At 38.2% G+C, this 24,946-nt stretch overlaps 1 protein-coding gene across 1 annotated transcript in view; it reads left to right on the top strand.

Annotated features, from left to right (window-relative positions):
- Nucleotides 1-540: 540 nt before the first annotated feature.
- The window catches only part of LOC127446648 (very-long-chain 3-oxoacyl-CoA reductase-B-like), a 35,436-nt gene continuing 11,030 nt past the window's right edge, over nucleotides 541-24,946 (top strand). Inside the window, exon 1 of the mRNA XM_051707747.1 lies at nucleotides 541-843. Within this exon, the coding sequence (XP_051563707.1) occupies nucleotides 690-843 (154 nt within the window). The 5' untranslated portion in view covers nucleotides 541-689. The remainder of the gene's footprint in view (nucleotides 844-24,946) is intronic.

Here is a 24,946-nt window from a genome sequence, read left to right as displayed (position 1 = left end):
GTATATTTTGTGGATTTTAGGTAGTGTTTTCCTAAACAAAATATGATACAATAATAAATAAATAAAATGCTATTTATAACATTTTCATAACAGCATTTGAAGCTAAAAACCTTTTGTATTGATGCTTCATAACTGTATAGATTAAGTTGTGTCTTTCACTTATTTATTTGTATATATGTTCCTGAAAAACAATAACTGACTTCCTGACACGTTAAAGTTTGTCTTCACAGGAATTCACGTACAGTTTTTAAACCGTCCCTTTGCATAGCCTACCTATAAATCCAGTTTAATATAATTACATTTTGAATCACAATCTTAAAGCAAAACACTGGAGACGTCCATATGTCTATAAGTACTCCGGTACCTCAACAATAGTTGACTTACACCTTGAATCTTCTTTATTTCTTTCCTGATACTCAATTTTGTTAAGGCGCACGAGATTGTGGGCTGGAACGCGCCATAACCCGATTTCAACGAACAGAACTTCTATCCAATCAGGACGCGCGTTCTGCACACAGTCGTAGCAGTACGTCACTAATGCGGAAGAGGATGCGCTTGCATTTTGCACGCTAATCAACTGACAGCGTGTTGCACCGCGGGTTGCTAGGTGTACTGTATCAAATATTTCTTGGAAGGTGTCAAACAAAAGTTATGTGCTAAAGACACTTCGGGGCATTGCTTCTATTATCATGGAGTCATTGCACGAGCTGCTGTATTGGATAGGTGCTGTCACTGTGGCCTGGGTGTCAGTGTGCACGCTGTTCTGTCTGCTCAACGGGATTCGTGTGTGGATTCTGGGCAATGGGAAATTGATCAGGGCATCCAAACTGGGGAAATGGGCCGGTAGGTATACACTGAATTGACAGGTGCTCCCAGAAATGTATTGAACACCTTCATCATGCAGACAAGACACTCCAGCAGCCAGCCATCAGTTACTGTGTAATGACAGTTACCGTGAACAGTTCAAAGGATTATGCATCATTCATTACTCTTATCAGTGGAGGTCACGTTTAAAGAGTTTAAAAATAAATAAATGTTGAGCTAAGGTCAAGCCACCATTTCTTAAAGACAAATAAATGCTATATAAACCATGACAATTTAAACAAGTGCTTTAATACAACACTGTAGAGTCGAGTATGACTAATGAATGAACTTGCTAGGCCACCTCATTCTGTCAGGTGAGTTTACTGGCTATTCGTTTTAGTGGTGGTCTAATAGTTAAATGGCAGCACAGGATTACAGAATAACATGCAATCTGTAATGAGATTTGTAAAGTGAGCAGTACTTAATGTGGTGTATATTTCACTCACAGTTGCAGAAACTGTAAGAGGGTCACTGTGGAGTAAAAGAAAATGCTCTGGGCATATGCAGAAGGTTTGGGACGTCATGATTGACGTGTTCAGTTAGACAAAAGGATGAAATTGATGGTGATCTGGGTGGGTGGGATCTGGAGGTATCTTAACCAATGTGCTCAGTACCTTCACTCCCTAGTTCTTTTGCTTTAGGGTAGACATTTGCAGATTTTTGGCCATTGACTTATCATACGTGGAGTTTCAAAAGTCCATCATACTATCGCCTCTCAACAACATGCATTGCTCTGATTTTGATCTCATCAAATGGCTTCATTCTTACAAGTTGGAAGTTTAAAAGTTACACAAATGTTAAATGGCAGGATTAGTTATCCTCCATATACAGTAAATCATAGATGGTGTTAGATAATGTATATCATAGATTAAAGGAACAGTTCACCCAAAAAATGAAAATTCTCATCATTTACTCACCCCCATGCAATCCCAGATGTGTATAACTTTCTTCAGCAAAACACAAATTAAGATTTGTTGAAGAATATTTCAGCTCTGTTGATCATCACAATGCAAGTGAATGGTGACCAGAACTCAGAAGGTCCAAAAATCACATAAAGGCAGCATAAAAGTAATCCATAAGACTCCAATGGTGAAATCCATGTCTTCTGAAGCAATATGATGGGTGGGGGTGAGAAACTGATCAACATTTAAGTCATGTTTTACTATTAATGTACACCTTTGACCAGCCCCAACCAGAAGGTGCAAAATGTGAGAGTGAAATTCACTTCCACACCAAAATGTGAATGTGTAGATTTACAGTAAAAAAGGACTTAAATATTGATTTTTTTTTTCTCACCTACACCTATCATATCACTTTTGAAGATATCATTTCAACTGATGGAGTCTTCTTGATTACTTTTATGCTGCCTTTATGTCCGTTTTGGACCTTCAAAGTTTTGGTCACCATTCACTTGCATTGTATGGACCAACAGAGCTGAAATATTCTTCTAAAAGCTCTTTGTTTGTGTTCTGCTGAAGAAAGAAAGTCAATCACATCTGGGATGGCATGAAGGTGAGTAAATGAGTGAGTAAATGTTCATTCTTGGGTGAACTATCCCTTTTAAGAGTCATCTGAAAATTTTTTTATTTTTATTTTTATTTTTTTTTTGTCTATTTGCAATTAGTACTTCAAAGCACAATGGAGGAAAAATAGTTATAATGGAACAGCGTAGGTAACCAGCTGTCTAGTTTTGCTTTCAGACCATGGTCCATATATTTAATGTCAACCCAATAAGTTGATTGAAGAGAAACTATACACTTTATGCATGTTTTCAAAAAAGCTTTATTAAAATTCATAAATTCTTTTTTTTTTTTTAATGAAAAATAATAGAGAATGTGTGTTTATAAGGCATCCAAAAATAAATTTTATAAAAAATGACATGCTCTTGAAAGTGAATAGTTCTAATTAAAGGAATAGTTCACACTAAAATTCTGTCATCATTTTCCTTGCTCATGTTGTTCCAAACATAGTCGTTTTCAACCATTTTGACTTCAAGGCCCCCCACTGTCCAAGAAAAAAATCAAAGGCTCCCTCCCCCTGGAAACTAGGATCGTCAATAGATTAAAATAATAAATCACGGGTCCTGGGTAGCTCAGTGGTAAAATATGCTGACTACCACCCCTGGAGTTCGCTAGCTTGCTAGTTCGAATCCCAGGGCGTGCTGAGTGACTCCAGCCAGGTCTCCTAAGCAACCAAATTGGCCCGGTTGCTAGGGAGGGTAGAGTCACATGGGGTAAACTCCTCGTGGTCGCTATAATGTGGTTCGTTCTCGGTGGGGCGCGTGGTGAGTTGAGCGTGGTTGCCGCGGTGGGTGGCGTGAAGCCTCCATGAACCTGCAATGCCGGACCTGTATTTACGCACGTCGGTGGAAGAATAGCTTAAAACGACCTTAGAATCAGTATAATGGGGGTTTAGAAGGGCTCTGGTGGAAAAATTTACTAAAACATCTGAACATTTACAACGAGCTTACCTAAATCTCATGGGGGTTACAGTTCTTAACTCTAGTTTTATTCAGATGCAATGATTTTTAAAGTATAAAGCCTAATTATGGTCTTCTGCTTCAGTCACTTGTTTCTCAGCAAGACTTGATGCACTTATGTGCTGACTTACATTTATGTTGTTGTTCTTGGCAGATACCTTTAACAAAGACTTTAACAGGTAGTTCACCCAAAAATTAAATTTCTGTCATTACTCACCCCAAGCCTTTATGAATTTTCTATTCTGCGGAACACAAAAGGAGATGTTTGGCAGAATGTTAGTTCAAGTCACCATGCACTTTCACTAATTTTTTTCCCCATACATTCTCCCTAACATCTCCTTTTGAGTTTCATGATAGAAAGAAAATCATAAACGTTTGCAAGTGATGACAGAATTACTGTCACTTTAAGAGTACAAGTCAATACTCACCAGTTCCATTAAAATGGCCATTTATTGTTGACAAAATGCTAAAAGATGAAATCCTGAGAGAGATCCTTGTTTATATTAGATGTATATTAAAGATAGAAAAGGATGTATTTTCATAATGTTTATTATTAATATTATAGTATGTATATTACTATATTATTATTATTTATGCATATTTTTACATACTAATTAAAATTGACTGATTCACAGAGAAAATACCTGTACAGGTCAGATGGAGCACCAGATAGATGGAGATGACAGATGTAACAGGTGTTTAATTGTTTCTCTTCGCCCTGCTGTAGGTTCTCTTCACCCAGAGTAGTTCTGGTAGCAGTTTACACAAAGCATATTTGCTGTCTGCCTTTCTTGTCTAAGGTGCTATAATATGAAATGAGGGAGCGATATGAAATGCTGGAAAACTAGATCGCTCTGACTTTGCATGCTTGTAATGTTGACAGCTTTTGCTTTGTTGATTATAAACAGGAGCGAAAGTTTTATTGCATCACTCGCTTACAGTGATGCGGAATGCCATTCGCATGATGAATCTTATGTTCAGTAAATTACTTGTGACTTTCTGTGCACGCATGCACGAAACTCAACAAACATTCAGTGAGGTGCATGAGAGAGGGATGTGGAAAAGCTTATTTACTTGCACAGATTCTGGAATTACAGTTTTATTTAAACACGATTATTGAAGACGATGTGAGGCCATGCGAGGTTCGGACATGTAAACGGCGAGCTCTGCGCACTTTGCTAGTTTGAACACTTTTAATGACAAAAACCGGTGAGATTCGATGTACTCTGTTCCGTAACTGTTCTAGGAGGACAATATGTCAAAGAATTCAAAATCCTCGTGCTCTGGAGACATTAAAAGACACTTAGGTGCTCAAGCTGATACCCCTGAAAAAGCCCCAAGCCAGGAAGCCGATCTTGTTTTAGAAATTCGGCAAGAAATGTTGAACATGTCGGCAGTGCTGACGAAGGTCTTGCCATGGTGACTAAGTTCTCTGGGTTGGTTACAAGAGTAGAGGATGTTGAGAAACAGATCGATTATCTGGAGTTATCGAAGAGGGAATTAGCTGCTATAACCTTAAGGTCTTGCCTACAGGCAAGGCTCCGGAGCCAGATGGCTTTGCCGCTGAGTTTTTAGATCTTATGCTGCAGAATTGGCTCCACTTTTGCTAGAAGTTTATACAGAATCATTAAAGAATGGAAAACATCCGCCAACCATGACACAAGCCCGGATCAGTCTGATTCTTAAAAAGGACAAAGATCCAAGTGAGTGTAAGAGTTACCGTCCAATTTCCTTGATCCAGCTAGACGTTAAAATATTGTCAAAAATGGGGGCCTGGGTAGCTCAGCTAGTAAAGACGCTGACTACTACCCCTGGAGTCGCAAGTTCAAATACAGGGCATGCTGAGTGACTCCAGCCAGGTCACCTAAGCAACCAAATTGGCCCGTTTGCTATAGAGGGTAGAGTCACATGGGGTAACATCCTCGTGGTCGCTATAATGTGGTTCTCGCTCTCGGTGGGGCGCATGGTGATTTTTGCGTGGATGCCGCGGGGAATAGCGCGAAGCCTCCACACATGCTATCTCTCCGTGGTAACCACGTGATAAGATGCGCGGATTGACTGTCTCAGAAGCGGAGGCAACCGAGATTCATCCTCCACCACCCAGATTGAGGCGAGTCACTATGCCACCACAAGGACTTACAGTGCATTGGGAATTGGGCATTCCAAATTGGGGAGAAAAGGGGAGGAAAAAACAAAATAAATACAAATATTGTTAAAAATTTTGGCTAACCGATTAAGTAAAGTTATGACATCTCTTATACATATAGATCAGGTGGGGTTTATTGGGGGCCATAGCTCTTCTGAGAACAGTAGGCGTTTCATGAATGTCATGTGGTCAGTGGCGAATGATCAGACTCCGGTCGCTGCCATCTCACTTGACGTCGAAAAGGCATTTGATATGGTAGAATGGGATTATCTTTTTACGATTTTGGAAATGTATGGGTTCAGGAATACTTTTATTGGTTGGATTAAGTTACTTTATAGACACCCGTTAGTGGCGGTACAAACGAATGGATTAATTTCAGATTATTTTACTCTGGTTAGGGGCACCCGGCAACCATTAGCAGCCGTGATAAGAGGATGATTTTCCAGGGGTGGTTGCAGGAGGTGTGGCGCATAAGCTTTTGCTTTACGCAAATTATATTTTATTTTATAAAAAAAAAAAAAAAAAAAAAAAATGCTATTATATTGGCAGCAACAGATACACCAGGTTGATTTCATTATTATATGTAGCAATTTGAACGTTTTTATTTGAACTTTTAAATGTACATATTTGTACGTTTGGTTAGACTCTGAAACGTACTTTTCTACTGGTTGTTTAGATCAGTGTTACTATCAGAAATAATTAATAATTATTTCTTTAGTTATTAATTAATATTTAAATTAAATAATAGCATCTAACTCTAAACCTCGCATGGCGCACCATTAAATGTAGTGTGCCACGTTCAAGAGCGGGTTTGGTTATTAGCAATAATAATTATCAAAGATAATTATTAATTATTAAAATCAATAGAACATTGATGAGAATCAATGTTAGCTTTTTTTAATCCTTTAAATCAACAATTATCAAAGATAATCATTAATTATTAACATCGATGAAACATTGATTAAAATTAACACTAGCTTATTGATTCTTCAAATTCAACAATCATCAAAGATAATTATCAATTATCAAAAATCAATAGAATATTAATGAGGATTAATATCGCCGGGGCGATATTAGTATAACAGTCTCAATATTAGATTGTTCTCTTAGGAAAATCGACATCCGAAGAATATCGATTTTTCGAAAAGAAACAATGAAGGCTTGAATCCGAGCACTGACATCCCATCAGCATTTGACACAGGTGTATGCAAAACAAACCAAAACACTTCTCTTTGTAATATAAACAAAGTTTATTCATGCAGTAATATCAATTAATAATTAATACAATGCAGTCAATAAACTTCCGACTTACAACTACAAACTAAACAGTGACATGATTAGATATGGTAACCAAAATAATCCTATAGCACATGAGAGGAAGGTGTGTGTGTGTGTGTGTGCGTGTGTGTGTGTGCGTGTGTGTGTGTGCGTGTGTGTGTGTGCGTGTGTGTGTGTGCGTGCGTGTGTGTGTGTGTGTGCGTGTGTGTGTGTGCGTGTGTGTGCGCGCGTGTGTGTGCGCGCGCGTGTGTGCGCGCGCGTGTGTGCGCGCGCGTGTGTGCGCGCGTGTGTGCGTGTGTGTGTGTGCGTGTGTGTGTGTGTGTGTGTGTGTGTGTGTGTAAGGTGTGATGCGCACAAATTGGCGGACGTGACTTTCGTGGAGAGTACGTCACGTGAGATTCCCGGCCAGAGAATATGGAGAAGCCGGTCAATGGCGTCTGGCAGTTTACCGCGTGTCTCTGCTTGTACGATAACTTAGGGACAAAGCTGAGCTTTATCACGGAGTTAACTACTAGCCAAAAATGTGTGCGAGAATGTTTGTGAGGGGTCGTGTGTGTATGTGGTTAGTACAAGAGAGAGAGAGAATAAAGTGGCGGCACCAAAGCTGGTTTCGCGATCGTGGGAGAGAAAGCAGCTGTTAGTTTATCACTCAGAGACGCGGTGGACGGCTCGTAAACCATCCCGCGGTCTCTGGTTCTTTAATGGATAAACTCAGTGTGCTGGTCTCACCCGCGATGGTGGAAATACACATCAGTCCAATGTGGTTGGACTACAACACAGCAGATCTCATTTGTGATAACAGTACATTACAGTAATACCTTGAGTATTATTAGCAGCAATGAGTGGACTCGGCGGTCCGTAAACTGTACAAGCAACAACCTTGGTACACAAGAATAACACACTATAATATTCTATCTCTGCCCAGACGTAAACCTCTTACTTGAATCGCATGAGGATGCAGACGAATGTGTGTTCATCCGTCCTTTAACTCCGATTCGGTTCCTCGAGTCTCGGGTGATGACGGGAGGCCGTTTCCTCGTTTTGTCGACGGGCGGTACGGCTGCTGATACTCGGCGGGCTGGCGGAAAAATCAGCGACGTCTACTTGATTGAAGAGGGAAGAGAAATCTTTTCTCTTCACTTCTGCAGACAAACGGATGAAGATGCGGATGTTAATTCCTTGTGCCATGAGGTTGCACCTGAGAGCACCGATGAGCTGCGTCTACGCACAGCGAGCAAAGTTGCTGGAAGCAATTCCTGGAAGCATCTCAGAGTTATTTCTACTCCCGATGACGTCATGGTTGAGGGCCGTTCTGTTTTGTGCCTCATCCAATAGGAGTCGAGAGTTCGATCCTTTAGTGAGCAAGGCTTCATGGGATTTGTAGTCTGTTTTGTACTCCCTTTGTTTGATTTTGGCGTGGTTTTTATCAGTAAGATTTTAACGGAGTGTGTGGGCCTCAGTTAGGTTTTACGACTGTGTTAGGCCTGCCTTTGTCTTCTATCTGAATACATGAGGCCTAACAGTACAATATGATAGTTTAGATAGCATCAAAAATGTAAACCTTTTATGTATTTACAGCTTTAGAATCGTAAAATAATTACGAATCCACTATAGGACTAAATCTATTTGAATCTACAAATCCAGTATAAATACATTTTTATAAATTACTTATTATATATTTATATTAAATATATAATTTTTATTTTTTATTTTTTTTTACTATTTAATAGATATTTAAGATCCCTTAACCCTAACCATATTTCAACAATAAAAAAAGGTTAATGTAAACAGATTAATGTGACAGTTGTTTTTTGTTACAATATACTAATCTTTATATATTTAATCCCACCCTACCCCTAAACCTTACCATAACCATTTCTTAATCATATAATGTAACAGGCAGATACATTTACTCACAAAATTGATACAGAAAAATGGCAAAATCCAGTACAAAATAGTCCAAACTGTGCTGAATGCAACATGCTCCCTGACAGCATACAATACAATAGGTTTGTGTGAGGATGAGAGCGGAATTTAAGTTATTAAGTACTGAAAGTCTCCTGATGCACTCCGTAACTGCACTGTAATATCTCATTCAAACAAATACATAACGGAACACAGCATGTCACAATTGTTCACGAGACACGTGAGAGCCAATGAGCATTCAACATCACTGCTGCTTGAGGCGTTAATTTTTTAATTATGAAAAGCAGGTTGATGCTTTTGCAGGCGCTACGGCAGATGGTGACGGAGATCTCTGAATAAAAGGCTTGAATTTGAGTCTATTCCTCACAGAGCTACCTGAAGTCTTGGATTATAACAAACGAAGAAAATGTATTACTTTTTATGATTGTTTTATATATACAGGGTTGGGAGGGTTACTTTTGAAATGTATTCCACTACAGATTACAGAATACATGCTGTAAAATGTAATTTGTAACGTATTTCGTTAGATTACTCAAAGTCAGTAACATATTCTAAATACTTTGGATTACTTCTTCAGCACTGGTAGATTTTTTCACTTGTTTTGACTATAAAAACTCTGCCAGTACAGTAAGACAAAATACACATTAAAAATACATTCTCTGAAAAACATAAATATCTTATGCAGTGTTGTTTCTAAAACAAGATCAATCAAATTGATCTTGTTTTAAGGATTTTTAGATATTTTTACAGGAAAACAATACAAAAATTATTATCAAGAATACGATTTTGCCATAATATCAGAGGTCTTACTAGAAAAAAAGAAATTATGATCCAACGTGAATTTTCTTGATAAAAAAAAATATGATCGTGCCTGGTAACATGTGCATGTAAAATGGCTTGAAATAGCATTTTAGCTTAGCGTAAAGCTGATAATTTACACAAGGTTTATTTCTATTTCTTCTGCTCCAAACTTACTTCAAACGTACTTCTCTGTCTGCTCGTATGAATGTAACACATCATAAGAAAGTGTTTCACCGCTGTTCAGATGCACTTTGGATCGCATCATTTATATGTATAAATGTTTTCCATCTGAAAGGACTAAATATTAAATTAAACAAATGACAATAAATTGCAAAGTAATCTCTTCAGTGATCAAAATACTTTTTGAATGTAACTGTATTTTAATTACCAATGATTTAAATTGTAACTGTAGTGGAATACTTTGTAAATATTTTGTATTTTAAATACAAAATCCCGTTACAAGTATTCCGTTACTCCCCAACACTGTGTGTGTGTGTGTGTGTGTGTGTGTATATATATATATATATATATATATATATATATATATATATATATATATATATATATATATATATATATATTCTGAAAACTTTGTCAATTAATTCAACTTTGTGAATTAAATGCTAATCAAGCCCTCGAGAGGGATAAAGGTGACCAGAGGCGGTAATTCCAGGGAGTGAGAGTTATGGGCAGCTGCCTGTCATGTGTTTGTGTAAGCTCGTTGGTAAGGTCATGCGTCACGTGGAGGAGTCAGGAAGCGCGTCATTGTTTACAAGAGAAACTTGTGCCGTTCACAAACCAAAACAGTCCAAAACAATTTAAAAACAATATAAAATAAAAAAATAAAAATCATCCTAATAATAATAAAAAAAAACAATGTAAACAATGACTAGCTTCCTGACTCCTCCTCCACGTGACCTTACCAACGAGCTTACGTCATCCCTCTCATGAGTGCGCGTCACAGAGAAGTACAGAACCGAACATTTGTAGTTAAAAAGTATATAAGTATTGTTTTGTTTCTCAAAAATAATCAATCGTTTGCATTCAGAAGAACTTTATTTGTTTACTGGAGTCTTATTATTTTGATGCACCCTAAATATGCATTTTGGACCGTCAAAAAATGGAGTACATTCACTTGCATTGTTTAGAGGAGGAGGCCTGAAATGAAATCCTAAAAGTCTTAAATTCTGTTTTGATGAAGAAAGAAACTCAGATACATCTTGGATGGCCTGAGGGTGAGAAAATTATCAGCAAATTTTCATTTTTGGGTGAACTATTCCTTTAACATGGAGGAACCAAACAATTGTTCTTTTTATCATGAGAAAAAAGCCACACAGAGCAACAACTACGGTTGCACTGATATTGTGCTCATGGAATTGTACTTGTACATGTTAAAATGCTCTGACACCAAAAACCGATTACATGCAGGATGCTTCATACTGTACATGTAATGTTTGTTACTTAAACATCACCACACAAAGAAACACTGGCAGCAGAAACAAAATATACCGGGATTGGAGTTATTTCAAGTTGGGGTGATATGACCAAAATCTTATATCACGATATGAGTAATTTTATGTCATGATAACGATATACACTATATTGCCAAAAGTATTCGCTCATCTGCCTTTAGACGCATATGAACTTAAATGACATCCCATTCTTAATCCATAGGGTTTAATATGACGTCGGCCCACCCTTTGCAGCTATAACAGCTTCAACTCTTCTGGGAAGGCTTTCAACAAGGTTTAGGAGTGTGTTTATGGGAATTTTTGACCATTCTTCCAGAAGCGCATTTGTGAGGTCAGACACTGATGTTGGACGAGAAGGCCTGGCTCGCAGTCTTCGCTCTAATTCATCCCAAAGGTGCTCTATCGGGTTGAGGTCAGGACTCTGTGCAGGCCAGTCAAGTTCTTCCACACCAAACTCGCTCATCCATGTCTTTATGGACCTTGCTTTGTGCACTGGTGCGCAGTCATGTTGGAACAGGAAGGGGCCATCCCCAAACTGTTCCCACAAAGTTGGGAGCATGGAATTGTCCAAAATCTCTTGGTATGCTGAAGCATTCAGAGTTCCTTTCACTGGAAATAAGGGGCCAAGCCCAGCTCCTGAAAAACAACCCCACACCATAATCCCCCTCCACCAAACTTCACAGTTGGCACAATGCAGTCAGACAAGTACCACTCTCCTGGCAACTGCCAAACCCAGACTCGTCCATCAGATTGCCAGATGGAGAAGTGTGATTCGTCACTCCAGAGAACGCGTCTCCACTGCTCTAGAGTCCAGTGGCGGCGTGCTTTACACCACTGCATCCGACGCTTTGCATTGCACTTGGTGATGTATGGCTTGGATGCAGCTGCTCGGCCATGGAAACCCATTCCATGAAGCTCTCTACGCACTGTTCTTGAGCTAATCTGAAGGCCACATGAATTTTGGAGGTCTGTAGCGATTGACTCTGCAGAAAGTTGGCGACCTCTGCGCACTATGCGCCTCAGCATCCGCTGACCCCACTCTGTCATTTTATGTGGCCTACCACTTCGTGGCTGAGTTGCTGTCATTCCCAATCGCTTCCACTTTGTTATAATACCACTGACAGTTGACTGTGGAATATTTAGTAGCGAGGACATTTCACAACTGGACTTGTTGCACAGGTGGCATCCTATCACAGTACCACGCTGGAATTCACTGAGCTCCTGAGAGCGGCCCATTCTTTCACAAATGTTTGTAGAAGCAGTCTGCATGCCTAGGTGCTTCATTTTATACACCTGTGGCCATGGAAGTGATTGGAACACCTGAATTCAATTATTTGGATGGGTGAGCGAATACTTTTGGCAATATAGTGTATATCACAATATAGTAAAAGTTTTCTGGAAAATACATATAAATTGGCTTATATATTAAATAACCATATTGTAATACCTATTTTTGGAACTACAGTCAGTGAATTAAATGAAAACTACTTTCTCTTTATTTGGAACAAGACAAACAATGTCAAAGTATATAAATATATAAAAATCTACTTGTTTTCAAAAATCAACCTTACTGAAATGCTAAATATAACAGTATGCCACATTTCAGTTTACAATGTTGTTGACCATTGTTATTAGTATTATTATAAACTCAAGAAACGTAATATCTTCTCAAAGCATTGCAAAAAATAAAACGTAAGTAAAACATAAAAAAAAATTAAAAATAATACAATGAAAATAAACACTTTTTGAAGAAAATAAATATAAAATAAATGACAGAATTAATGCAGAGTTCATCTTTTGGCTTTCATAATATTCTTTTGCGTGCTTAATTTTGATGTGGTAAAACAGATTGCTTGTTTTACGAGTGATTATCGTTGCGCGGATCAGTTTGCAGATAAAATGTTTCTGTACACCATGTCGCACCTTTTTTAATAACAAGCTCCTCATCATTTTCTTGACCTGTTTGGGAGTTGTCCCGTTCTGTGGAGATTTCATTCTCCATTTAGGGTTTTCCTGTGTCAAAAATTGTTGAGTAGCACGAGTGATCCGGCTCTGAGCTCTCCTGTCTCTGGAGCACAAATATCGGGAAAGCCACCTGGACTTGCGCGCACTTCGGAGCTCCAGAGACAGCGCACACCACAGTCACATGAAACATTTGTGTGTCAGATGAGAAGAATATTTAGCGCTTTTAAAGCGCCAAACACGTGATGAAGGTCATTAAATTTGCTTGGTTGGCTGCAAAAAATTTTTCAATGCCGGAAAAACCCCGTCCACGTTTCTTCAGTTCCCTCAGTTTCACGTGAAGCCCTGCTCACTGATAGATAAGCCCATGCTGCGCACATGGATATTTACATATCGCTATATACACGATATAGCAAAGTCTCTGATGATTGACATTTTATATCGTCACCATGATATATATCGTCATATCGCCCAGCCCTAATTTCAAGATTAAAAGTGTCTTTTTTTTTTTTGGTCAAAATTCACACCTATGTAGGCTTGCTGATGTGCCAACACATGGAGTTCATAGAGTGCATGCATAGGCACAGGCAAGCAAGTTTGTGAAGCACACTTTTCTACAATGTACTCTCTCACAAGTAGAGTTGGAAAGTTTCATTAATTGTGAAGTGAATTTTGTTTGTTTAGATGTTTTAATAAAGAATAAAACAAACAAAAAATTGATTCAGAGATTCCAACACTATTTGTTGGATTGAGGACACGGGAAAGGATGGTCAATGCGATGGTCAAAAAGCAATCTGATTACTGTAATGTATAGCCTAACACACCCAAAAACACTGCTCAGCACCAGCTCTAAGTGTAACAGATGCTTTTACAGCATGATCGTACAGGAAGTCGGCATGTTGTTTCCGAGTGTTCCAGTACCCTAGGATTGACCACATAATGCAGAGACACCTGACAAGTGCCATCTCCTATCAAACATATTTGCATTGGTTCTGGCATGTTTACCTCACATGTGGTGCGACCGGAAGCATGTTGCAACATGGAAGATCCGGGTTCAGATCCCTCACTGAAACCAGGAAGTTTTCATAATCAGTGACAAGCGCGATGTGGAGGTTGCATTTTCCTCTCTAACATTTCATTTTTACTCCACTGAGGTTTAGGTTTTGGTTTGTGTTGGTGGGTACAGTTTATAAAACGTGCATTTCTCTTCACCGTATAACTGCCTGTACAGCTAAAAACAACTCTCTTCACAACTCACTATTGACGCCCCTCCATGGACATTACACCCACAAAGTGCAGCTCACACTTGAGGTCTGCGCAGTACTGCTTTTTTCCATCCTGCTCCCACCCGCTCCCGCAAGTGGAACACCTGAACGCTCCCACTGAATTTTACTCCAGGTTAACCTGCACTCTGCCTGCAGTGATTTTCTACCTGACCGCTCCCTTTCCCACAACCCCACATTTATTTTCCACATAGGGCAAAAGCCATACGAATAGACAACAAGTATACACAAATAATGTTTTCATTTTCTGTTATTGCAATTATCAGATGACTCGTGACATGATGCCAATCTTACTTGCCCGAGGTTGTTTTTTTTTATCACCTAAATTTCATATCCTTTGATGACAGTGTGTCCACGCTTTGTTCTGCCATTCTTGTAAAGCTCCATTGACTGTAGCCTGCTCTAAATATTGGATAATTTGATGCACTTGTTGTGTGCACATTGTTGCATTGGATTTTCTATTAAATTGTAAAATAATAGTTTTTTCTTTTTTCTTTTTTTCTGTTTTTTTTTTTTTTTGGCATTCATAAATTAATAATATAAAAAATATATTTATCCACATTTTTTTTAGGCTTTTCTCTGACTGCCCACTCCCCTGCACAAATCATGGATTTACCATCCGCTACTGCCTTCAACTCTGCAAGAAAACTGATCGGTCCTGCAGGAGTTCTGCAGGAATATCAGACCTCTAGGTCACATGTGGCCATACGCCCAACAACAATTACAGCTTTGGCCACGGGGGGCAGTGTTTTGAATTTCGATAAGCACAGACCGATTTTTGCAAAAGAAAAGTCAACCTACTGTGTCCAATTTTACTGTGAGATCAGTCTGGCTTTTACCCGATACCGATTGATCTTATAAATGCTAAAAAAGAAATATTCAGCCATGTTAACAGTTATACAGTACATTCAGAAAGTATTCAGACCCCTTCATTTTTTCACATTTTGTTATGTTGCAGTCTTATGCTAAAATGCTTTAAATATTTTTTTCCACATCAACCTACACTCCATACCACATATTGACAAAGACCAGATTTTTGATAACTTTGCAAGTTTATTAAAAAGAAAAAACTGAAATATCACATTGCCATAAGTATTCAAACCCTTAACTCAGTACTTAGTTGAAGCACCTTTGGCAGCGATTACAGCCTCAAGTCTTTTTGGGTATGATGCAACAAGCTTTGCACACCTGGATTTGGGGATTTTCTGCTATTATTCTCTGCAGCCATTTTCAGGTCTCTCCAGAGATGTTCGATTGGTTTCATGTCCAGGCTCTGTCTGGGCCACTCAAGGAGATTCACAGAGTTGTCCCTAAGCCACTCTTGCATTGTCCTGGCTGTGTGCTTATGGTCATTGCCCTGTTGGAAGGTGAACCTTCGGCCAAGTCTGAAGTCCTGAGCACTCTGGACCAGGTTTTCATTAAGGATATATCTGTATTTTGCTGTGTTCAGCTTTCCTTCAACCCTGACCAGTCCCCCACTTCCTGCCGCTGAAAAACACCCCCACAGCATGATGCTACCACCACCATGCTTCACCGTTGGGATGGTATTGCACATGTGATGAGTGGTGCCTGGTTTCCTCCAAACATGACGCTTGGAATTGAGGCCAAACAGTTCAATCTTCATTTCATCAGACCAGAGAATCTTGTTTCTCACAGTCTGAGAGTTCTTTGGGTGATTTTTTTTTTTTTTTTTTTGCTAATTCCAAGCAGGCTTTCATGTGTCTTGCACTTGAGGAGAGGCTTCCGTCTGACCACTCTGCCATAAAGCCCAGGTTGGTGGAGTGTTGCAGTGATGGTTGTCCTTCTGCAAGTTTCTCCCATCTCCACACATGATCTCTGGAGCTCAACCAGAGTGACCATCAGGTTCTTGTTTTTTGTAGCCTTCACCAGATCTGTGCCTCGACACGATTTTGTCTCTGAGCTCTGCAGGCAGTTCCTTTGACCTCATGGCTTGGTTTTTGCTCTGATATTTTCATCTGTGTGAGACCTTATATAGACAGGTGTGTGCCTTTCCAAATCATGTCCAATCAATTGAATATGCCACAGGTGGACTCCAGTCAAAGTGCAGAAACATCTCAAAGATGATCCAGAAAAATTGGATGGACCTGCTAAATTTCAACTGTTATAGCAAAGGGTCTGAATTCTTATGTGATATTTCAGTGTTTTTTTTTTTTAAAACTTTAAAAATTATAAATTTGCAAAGTTATCAGAAATCCAGATATTGCTTTGTCATTATGGGGTGTGGAGTATAGATTGATGTGAAAAAAAATAAAAATAATTTTAAGCATTTTAGCATAAGGTTGCAATATAAGAATGTGTGAAAAAAAATAAAAATGAAGGGGTCTGAATACTTTCTGAATGCACTGTACCATCAAATCATCAATTGAACTGTACTGTACTTCAAAATACAACATTAATTGCAACATTGACCACATATTGACCAGTTTAGAATTGTGTAGTGATATTCTGGACCTGGTTTTGATGGAGTCTTTGTTCTAGACTGACTTTTTTTTTTTTTTTGTTCTTCCTGCTCCACTTTTCAAGTAAAAAGGTTGGCAAGAGAAGAGAGCCTTTGACCTACTGTGTAACCTGAACCTTTGTTAGGGAGTCGTTTTTTCTTTTTTAATTCAGGATTTCTAATTCTCGGCTACATTTCGTGACACCTGCCTGAGTTTGATGCTTCTCCGTTGCCCAGTGGCGGACTGGCCACTGGGAGAACCGGGACTTTTCCCGGTGGGCCGGCTGCGAAATGGTGCCGCATGGGCCGCCGCGTTATGCAGAACGCACCACAAAATGGTGCCGCGGTATGTGGAAGGGGGCAGCGATATGCAGAAAAGGACAGCAACCCCCCCCCAACAACTTTTGGGCCAGTTTCTATGTAAAATCCCGGGCCGAATTTTCTTCCAGTCTGCCCCTGTCGATGCCTGTGAAGTCTGCTATTTAATATTTCCTTTTTAGCAGGTGGAAATGTTTCTTTTTGTATAACCAACTGTGACTGGTTAAAATTAGCCTAGATATGACAACATTTATAACATTTAGCACAGTGTTTCCCAACTTTTTTTCTGCCATGGCAAACTTTTTACGAATAAAAAAATACCACGGCACACCATGTATCCCACATAACCATCCTCGATAGTTTTCCTTTTCAAGAACTTGTCCATGTTTCCTGTCCGTCTTGGTAGTGTGTTTACTTGTAGCTAATGTTTGAAATTCAGCTATGCAAAAAATCAAGTCACGTAGGTATGCTATATAATGAGGTCACAAGTGGCAAGAGCGCAAATTGGGTAATGAAAAAACAACAAATTTGCTTATTTTCTAATTTGTAGATTTGTTCTTGCAATGCCACAGCAAATTACAGGGATGCAAACTCAAAAGGGGCAAAAAAGGTGACAATCACTAGTCCACGAAAAAAAATTTTAAATAAAAAGAACAAGCTCCAATTCCAGTGATATTAGTGATTCAAATATAGCAAATTAACTGCACAATTGTGCAGAACTGGCTGCAAAAATAAAGGGTATTTTGGTGTGGTTTGTTTCTGTCACAAATGTTACATTTTATTAACTAATTAGTTCAGTGACCCCTTCTGGAGATGTCACTAGGTGGTGATAAATGATATTCTTATGTGCTATGAGTGAGTCATTGAATCATTTTTAGTCATTCACGACCAAAATCTACCAAGAGACTTTATAGTGTTTAAGCATTAAAAGAACAAAGCAGATCTATAGTCTTCCTTCAGTTTGAGCATAATTTTTCATCCAAAAAGACAACAATAATAATCTAATTATAATAGTGAGTTTCAATAACATCCTAACCTTCTCCTTCATTAAAACATGCATGACTACAAATCTACTGACTAAATATGAAGCAGATCTACGGTAGGCTATCATTTTCCTACAGATTTAAAATGCTGAGCATGACTTTTATCAGAAAAGATGACATTAGCCTTATAATAACAATTTTGAGTTTCAGTAATGTTCTTTCGCCAATGTAAAGTGCATTTTACATGAGCTGAGTCGAGGCGTCAAGCCAACGTCAAGTGCCGCATTGCCCTCCACATGACAAACGTCGCAGAAAGCATCACAGAGGGGCGATTTTAGAAGTTTGCCACGCAAAAAAGCGGGAGTTGCGCACAATAAAAATGGAAAACTTGTATTTGGAAGAGAGAGAGAAAAAATCTGTTGTTTTGTCTTATGTTTGGGTCTTAGCGTAATCTTGGTGAATTTAAATTAGATCAATAACTGGGGTCTCTGATATTCGTAAACAATAAGGTAATATTTAGTTAAAAGAAATTGTTCAATATCTTCAATAAAAATTTGGACAGTTTTGAAATATTTCTTGTTGTTTTGTACTCTTAAAGACATTATTTGTGATGCAAAGACTTTGGTGTAAAGTGGCGTCACTTCATATACTTCATTGTATTCTTCAGCGCTGATGCAAATCATGTGAAAGACCCTTAACGTGTATAAATATAAGTCACTTTTGCATGTTAAGCTTAGTTCTTCACAATCACAAAAATGACCGATTATGGTTTCAAAATGGCAAATTTAGCAGAAAGGTGAGGAGTTTGCATCCCTGAAATACATTTTTTATTTTTTATTTGCATTTATTTATTTTGTGGAATTTGATAATTTTCCACAGCACACCTGACAATCTTTCACACTAGTGTGCCGCAGCACAGTGGTTGGAAAACACTGATTTAGCAGACACTTTTATATAACATAAAGTAATGTTGGAATATGGACAGTAAACAAATATGTTTTTTCTAGTGTAAAGTCATATTGATATTCAGAACCAATTTTTTCCTGATATAATTGTTCTCTTAATATCTCTGGAATAGAATCATCTGCATGCCTTTGTATCTATTTTTGTGAATGAAGCCGTTTGTTAGCTCAAGTAGTGCTTTGATATAATTGGTTGATTGTGAACGGGAGCTGCAATTGGACATAGGCCTATGGTTTCTTATGTGTATTTACACCTCATGAAAAGTACCCACAGTAACACGTGCCTTGTCTCTTTGTTTTGCATATCTCTTCCCCATTTAGCTGTCTTTTTTATTGTCATTCCCGTCTCTTTCTCATGAAACAATGTGCACAGTGATTCCTCTGTGCCCTTCTTTCTCTCCCACCCCATGGTGTATTTAAACTGCTTTATCCTTACATTGTTTATATTAATAAGTATTAAGCAAGCGCATACATAGATAATGTCTGTAGAAGTTTTAATTGTCAGTCACCTAGTAAATTATACTTAATATATAGATACCTGAACATGAAGTTTTATACCATTATACAGTCCATGGCAGCTATAGATTTCAGTGATTCATCATTGCCATCTTTATCCCAAGGAACTGCATTATTGAGTAAAATAGCAAACCATTCTGAGTCAAAACTACTGGAATGGGCAGAGTAAACATATGCACTTCACCACAATAATGTTATATAATTATACATTAATTTATGTTATATTTCAACATATCTCGAGTATCGATTGCAGTTCTGCATTTACATTCCTTTAGTACTCCCTAATTGAAGACTTTTCCTCTTTTTGCAAATTGTTATGAATGCTTCATTAATAGATATTTGTGAATTGCTGTAACAGTACTGCACTGCACATTTGATCGCAGAAGACACAGTTCTCTACCCCTTTCTGAAAATATCTTGCCTCAGGGAAAAATAAATGCATCTAGCTCTATTTTTAGAGCAGCCGATATTAAAACCGTCCTTTTGAACAGTGCTGCTGATGTGAAGCAAATAAAGCCATCAAGAGAGGCACGTGGCACCCCTGCTATTTATAGAAGCATGTTACTGGGAGTGGGGGCCCAGGAGACACTTTGAATCCTCTACTGCAGCATCCAATGAGGAGGGAGGATCCCGGTATGCGGACGGAGAGGGGTGTGCTATTACATAACACTGCAAACATGGGAACATCCAAGGGCAGTGAGGGATGGCACTTTTGTTTTTCTCAAAGTTTACTAGGTTTGAGAAAGAGAAACTTGTAGTGTTGGCGGAGAAATCCAGACAAGTCCGAAAATAAAATTGACATGAATCATTTAAATATGCATCTACATAGCAGTGTTATTACACCCTGTCTACATTAAGAGCATCTGATTCAACACATTAACAAAGAGATCTCTAGGCTGCAAGTGGTGAGCTTTGTAGATGGTGTTACCCCTATTATCACATCCTCATTCTTGCCAGTTGTCCTTATTCACTAAACAGCTCTGCTTTGTGTGACATGCAGCTGCAGTAAATGCTGCATCTGATGCATGGGGCTCTGTGTGGCTGCGCGATTGCATGTACAACCTGGCCTGTGAGCCCGGAGAGGAGGAGGAGGAGGATTGCAGTGCATGTGATGCTGGGGGAAGCTGATGCTCGTTTGTATTCAAGTGCTGCAGCTGTTCCAGACGAGGATGCAGTGCCTGCCTGGTATTTTTAATCTCCTGTTCTTTTTTTAGCCCTCTAAATATTTAGCGGTAGCAGCATCAGTGTGCGCTGTGAGGGGGCATCTTCACTCTTATAAGATCATTTCTCAGTTGACCAGACTCCAGCATTTAATCTTTTCATATGTAGCTTGAGAAGGTAAAAGAATAACACTTCTACTACCTTCTGCCATCCTGCCAGTTACTAATAATAAATGTCCAAGGTGTGCTTCCCAATTGTCACCTTGTACACCTTGTTCACAAAAGTCGCTAAATGCTTCTCCAGATCATAAAACCTTTTTTTTTTTTTTTTTTGTGGTTCTCTCAGTTCTTTGGTGAATACTTTTTTGTGGTTCTCTCAGTTGGTTTTGAGATGTGAGAGAGAAGGTGCAGTTAAATTGAGGATGCTGTATCTGGCTATAGTTTACAGTTGGTGGGATAAATTAAATGACTGGGTGGTTTAATGTCATTGTTGTGCAGTAGCCTATAGTTTAAAGATAAACTGGCTTCACGACTGTTGATTTACACTGCCCCAAATACCTCTTTGCCAGGTTTAGAATAACCTGCTGAAGAGTTTAGGCGAGGTTCAGATTTACCGTCAATCTATGAATGTTTCAATGAATGTTTTTAATTTTATGTAGGCTTAGTGTTCTATTTCAGTTAAATATTGTTCCAGATTTTTAGAAAGTAACCTACTACTGTTGGTAACTGTTGGTATTGGATAAAGTGGGGTATTTTTGTATGGCACCTTCAGTGAAATGCTCCAATAGGATAGGAGTGTTTTTTACAGTACTTGGGTTGTGTTGCTTTAAATATTGTGATTCTCATTATGCATTAATAGGGTCATTATTCAGAAATTTTGACTTTCCGACAAAATATTACAATTCTGAATTCAGTTCAGTTTTCGCTCTTAAAAGCTGAGGGTAATTTTTTTTTTTTTTAACATCCAGGCATTATTTGTAATCATAAAGGACAACTGGACTGGTGTTCAAATGACTGTTGTTGAAATTATTTAAATTAATAATTACTTAATTTGTTTTAATTTTTTGGACAACTGTTTGGCCTTTCACGGTTGCTTGACTTGAGAAAACAAAATTAATATAAAATAAAAGTATAAATAACTAAATGTAGAAGTGGTGTACCAGATGAAGAGGGCAAGTGTTTTTTCAGGTAATTGACAAATTGAAATATATTTTCTAAAAAATAATAAATTTTTTTTTTAAAACAATATAGACCGTTTCAAGGACGTAAACAATAATAAAGGAATTAAAACGCTACTGCGTATGTCTTGCCCTGAAGCATTTCCGGTAGAGGCATTTTTATAACTCAGAACTGTCAAAATAAAATGACTAGCGCATTCTTTTAGAGTCTAGCTAAAAGAGGACAACAAGATATGTGCAAAAACTGAAAATAAACAATGAGGTGTCATTACTAGATCCTTTAAATAAGACTGATCCAACAAATTTTCTCAAAGAACATCAAACGTTTACCTGAAGTGATTTATCCAGAGTAGACGTGTTGTTGATACTGAGCGTCTATGCGAGAGAGGCGATGGAAGGGTATCATAGTTTAGATGCTCACAATTATTTCCTCAGCGGAAAGTTCGGGAATATTGGATCACTCCTATTATAGCCAATGAAGCTGTAAGCCAGGGATGGGGAAACGTTTTCCCATTAAAGGCCATTTGATTATTTACAAATTATCCGCAGGCCATACAATTTCTTGCAATATCTGATTGTGGGTTGAAATTAACGTACGCATTCCGTTACGTGCTCACGCACCAAGAAAAAACGCTAAAAAGTCTGTCTATTATACAATATTTTGCGTTAGCGTTTACAATTATTTTTAATAATTATTTTAATTGTATTTTTTTTTTTTAACAGTTTATTGAATCAAGGCCATTCTTTTGCTTTTCAAATTATGTCTCAAATGGTCTCGCAGGCCTTATAAGGCCCTGAGGCCTGAAGTTCCCCAGCCCTGCTGTAAGCACTTGACTTGCAAAAAGCTTTCTTTGTGTGTTTACTTCTGTGCAGGCTTTTATTCTACTCCAACTACTCTGAGATTTTGGCAGTGTGATAGTGAAGATACTTTTGTGTGACAAAATACTTAGGCTATGTTCCTCATTTGTAAGTCGCTTTGGAATTAAGCTTCTGCTAAATGACTAAATGTAAATGACTTGCACAGCTCCATTCATTATAGTAGGGGGTGATCTATTGTCACTTTTAGAGTCCGTAAAGAAATACTCTGACTTAACAAGCCAGCTAAACTCTACCTATCAAACTTACGATTAGTTGGCATACTTACTAAAAATGTTATTCACCTACCAGAGATAAGATGTGTGCTACAGTTTTTAGTACATATCCAGCCATCTTGCTTCACTGCAGAAGTTCATGCGTCCATTTGTGGTTGCTATTCCAGAGATCTAAACACTTTTCCATTGGTTCCAGGGACCCAGAGATCCTACAGCCACCGAACAACAATGGTCCAAATTTTAATAATGACATTCTATTACAATCGTATTATGGTTATTGATGTTAATCGTATCAAAGTCACTATGAATGAAGCACCTTCCGCTATTGTTTTGAATGAGTTTAACAACTAGCTGGAAATGTTCAAGGGACAAAGTCGTCACTTCCTTAAACCTACAAATAGTCCTTGAAATGGTCTATAGGTTCAAACCATTTCATATTATTTAATAAATGGTTAGGTTATAGAAAGATGCTATTTAAATGGGGCTTTCTTAAATATTTGAAATCTTTTTTTATGACTGAAAATTCAAGGGACGTGTTTGTCAACATACTGTATATTTTGATAATGACCCAATAGTGTGATACATTGTGATTTTTAATAGTTTTTATTTAACTGCAGTCAGCAAGTAGCTCTTCCATGACTTGCACATTGTATATCTTATATTATAATTTGTTTTAAGGTCTGTGAAATTGTAATAATTTGACTTCACTTCTTTCATCCCTTTGCTTTCATTTAAAAGATGAACAAGGATATTTTGATATCTAATGAACTTCCAAAGCACTTCTTTTTGTTATCTTTTGTTTAAAAAAAAAAAGTATTCCAAAGCCTTGGAAAATTCAAAATATTAATGATATCACTAATGTGTTGACTATTTTGTGTAAAGGTCACAAGTGTTTTTTTTTCTTTTTTCTCTACATTCCAATGTTTTGTTTCTTTTTCTTTTTTTGACTGTGCATTACTCCTATTTGTCAAAATGGAAAAAGTGTCATCTTTACTCGCATCAAGATAACCCATCTTCCTGCAGACTAGATGCGAATGTGAATGGATGCTATTTCCTTATATTGGATGTCTGGAACATAGTGATTTGATGTGATACTGTTTACAAAGCAAAGCTTTCATGATTTTTCTGAATAGGAATCTCATTCATTCACGTTTTCAGTATGTGTTGAGGACATTTCCCGGGGTGTGTTATGAGATGGAGGCATTAGCCGTACAGCAGCATTCATACAAAATTTCACTCTCTGTCCTCACTAACAGTACACGCTCGGAGCGTTATGCGTCCCCAGTGTTGGTTCCTTCACTCATGTGGAGTAATGTATTGTAAATGTGCTTAAAAATAACTTGGAAAATGGTTCCCTTGCCTCTAACTGTGTGCCGCCCCCTCCCAACTGTACTCTCTGTTAGCTGCTTGCCTTTTGCTCTTCCCTTTCTATTTTTAACTGCCCCCAGGATCAGTCCTCATTCGCTCCTCCCTTGCGCTGTCTTATTGTTCGTCATCCACCCCTCCCACTCAACACTCTCTTGTGTTACTCCAGTCAGTGTATGCAGGCTGCCCTTGTAAATCTTTAAACAGTGCTGGCATCTCTGACACCAAACATGTCAGGCTAAAGAGTGGAGATGTGCCACCCATGTACTTGATGCCCAGTTAAGAGAGAGAAATTCAAGCTTTTCCTGTAAACGTGAAGCAGCTACTGGTCGTTTGCCTCTTTGTTTCACTTTGAGCTATTTTTACAGAGAGGTGAACCATATGAACCATTTGTGTTATCAAGGTGAAGCCAGGACAACTGAGAGAACTGCATAGAAACATGATGTCTGTCCTGCTGTGATGTTTAACATGGCTGAGAGTTCCAGTTCATATTTAGTAATAGTTTGTAAATTATACAGAAGTTCAGTTTCCTTTTAATGGTTGTGTGATAGTGTAGTCGTAAACGAGTAACTTAAAGGGTTAGTTCACCCAAAAATGAAAATTCTCTCATTGTCTCACCCTTATGATATCCCAGGTGTGTATGACTTTCTTTCTTCACCAGAACACATTTGAAGAAAAATAGAAATATTTCTTAGCTCAGTAGG

Source organism: Myxocyprinus asiaticus, chromosome 1 (genome assembly GCF_019703515.2).
Source record: "Myxocyprinus asiaticus isolate MX2 ecotype Aquarium Trade chromosome 1, UBuf_Myxa_2, whole genome shotgun sequence".
Classification (NCBI taxonomy): Eukaryota; Metazoa; Chordata; class Actinopteri; order Cypriniformes; family Catostomidae; genus Myxocyprinus; species Myxocyprinus asiaticus.
The sequence above is the reverse complement of the archived record's forward strand: the minus strand, read 5'-3'. Positions and strand labels throughout refer to the sequence as shown.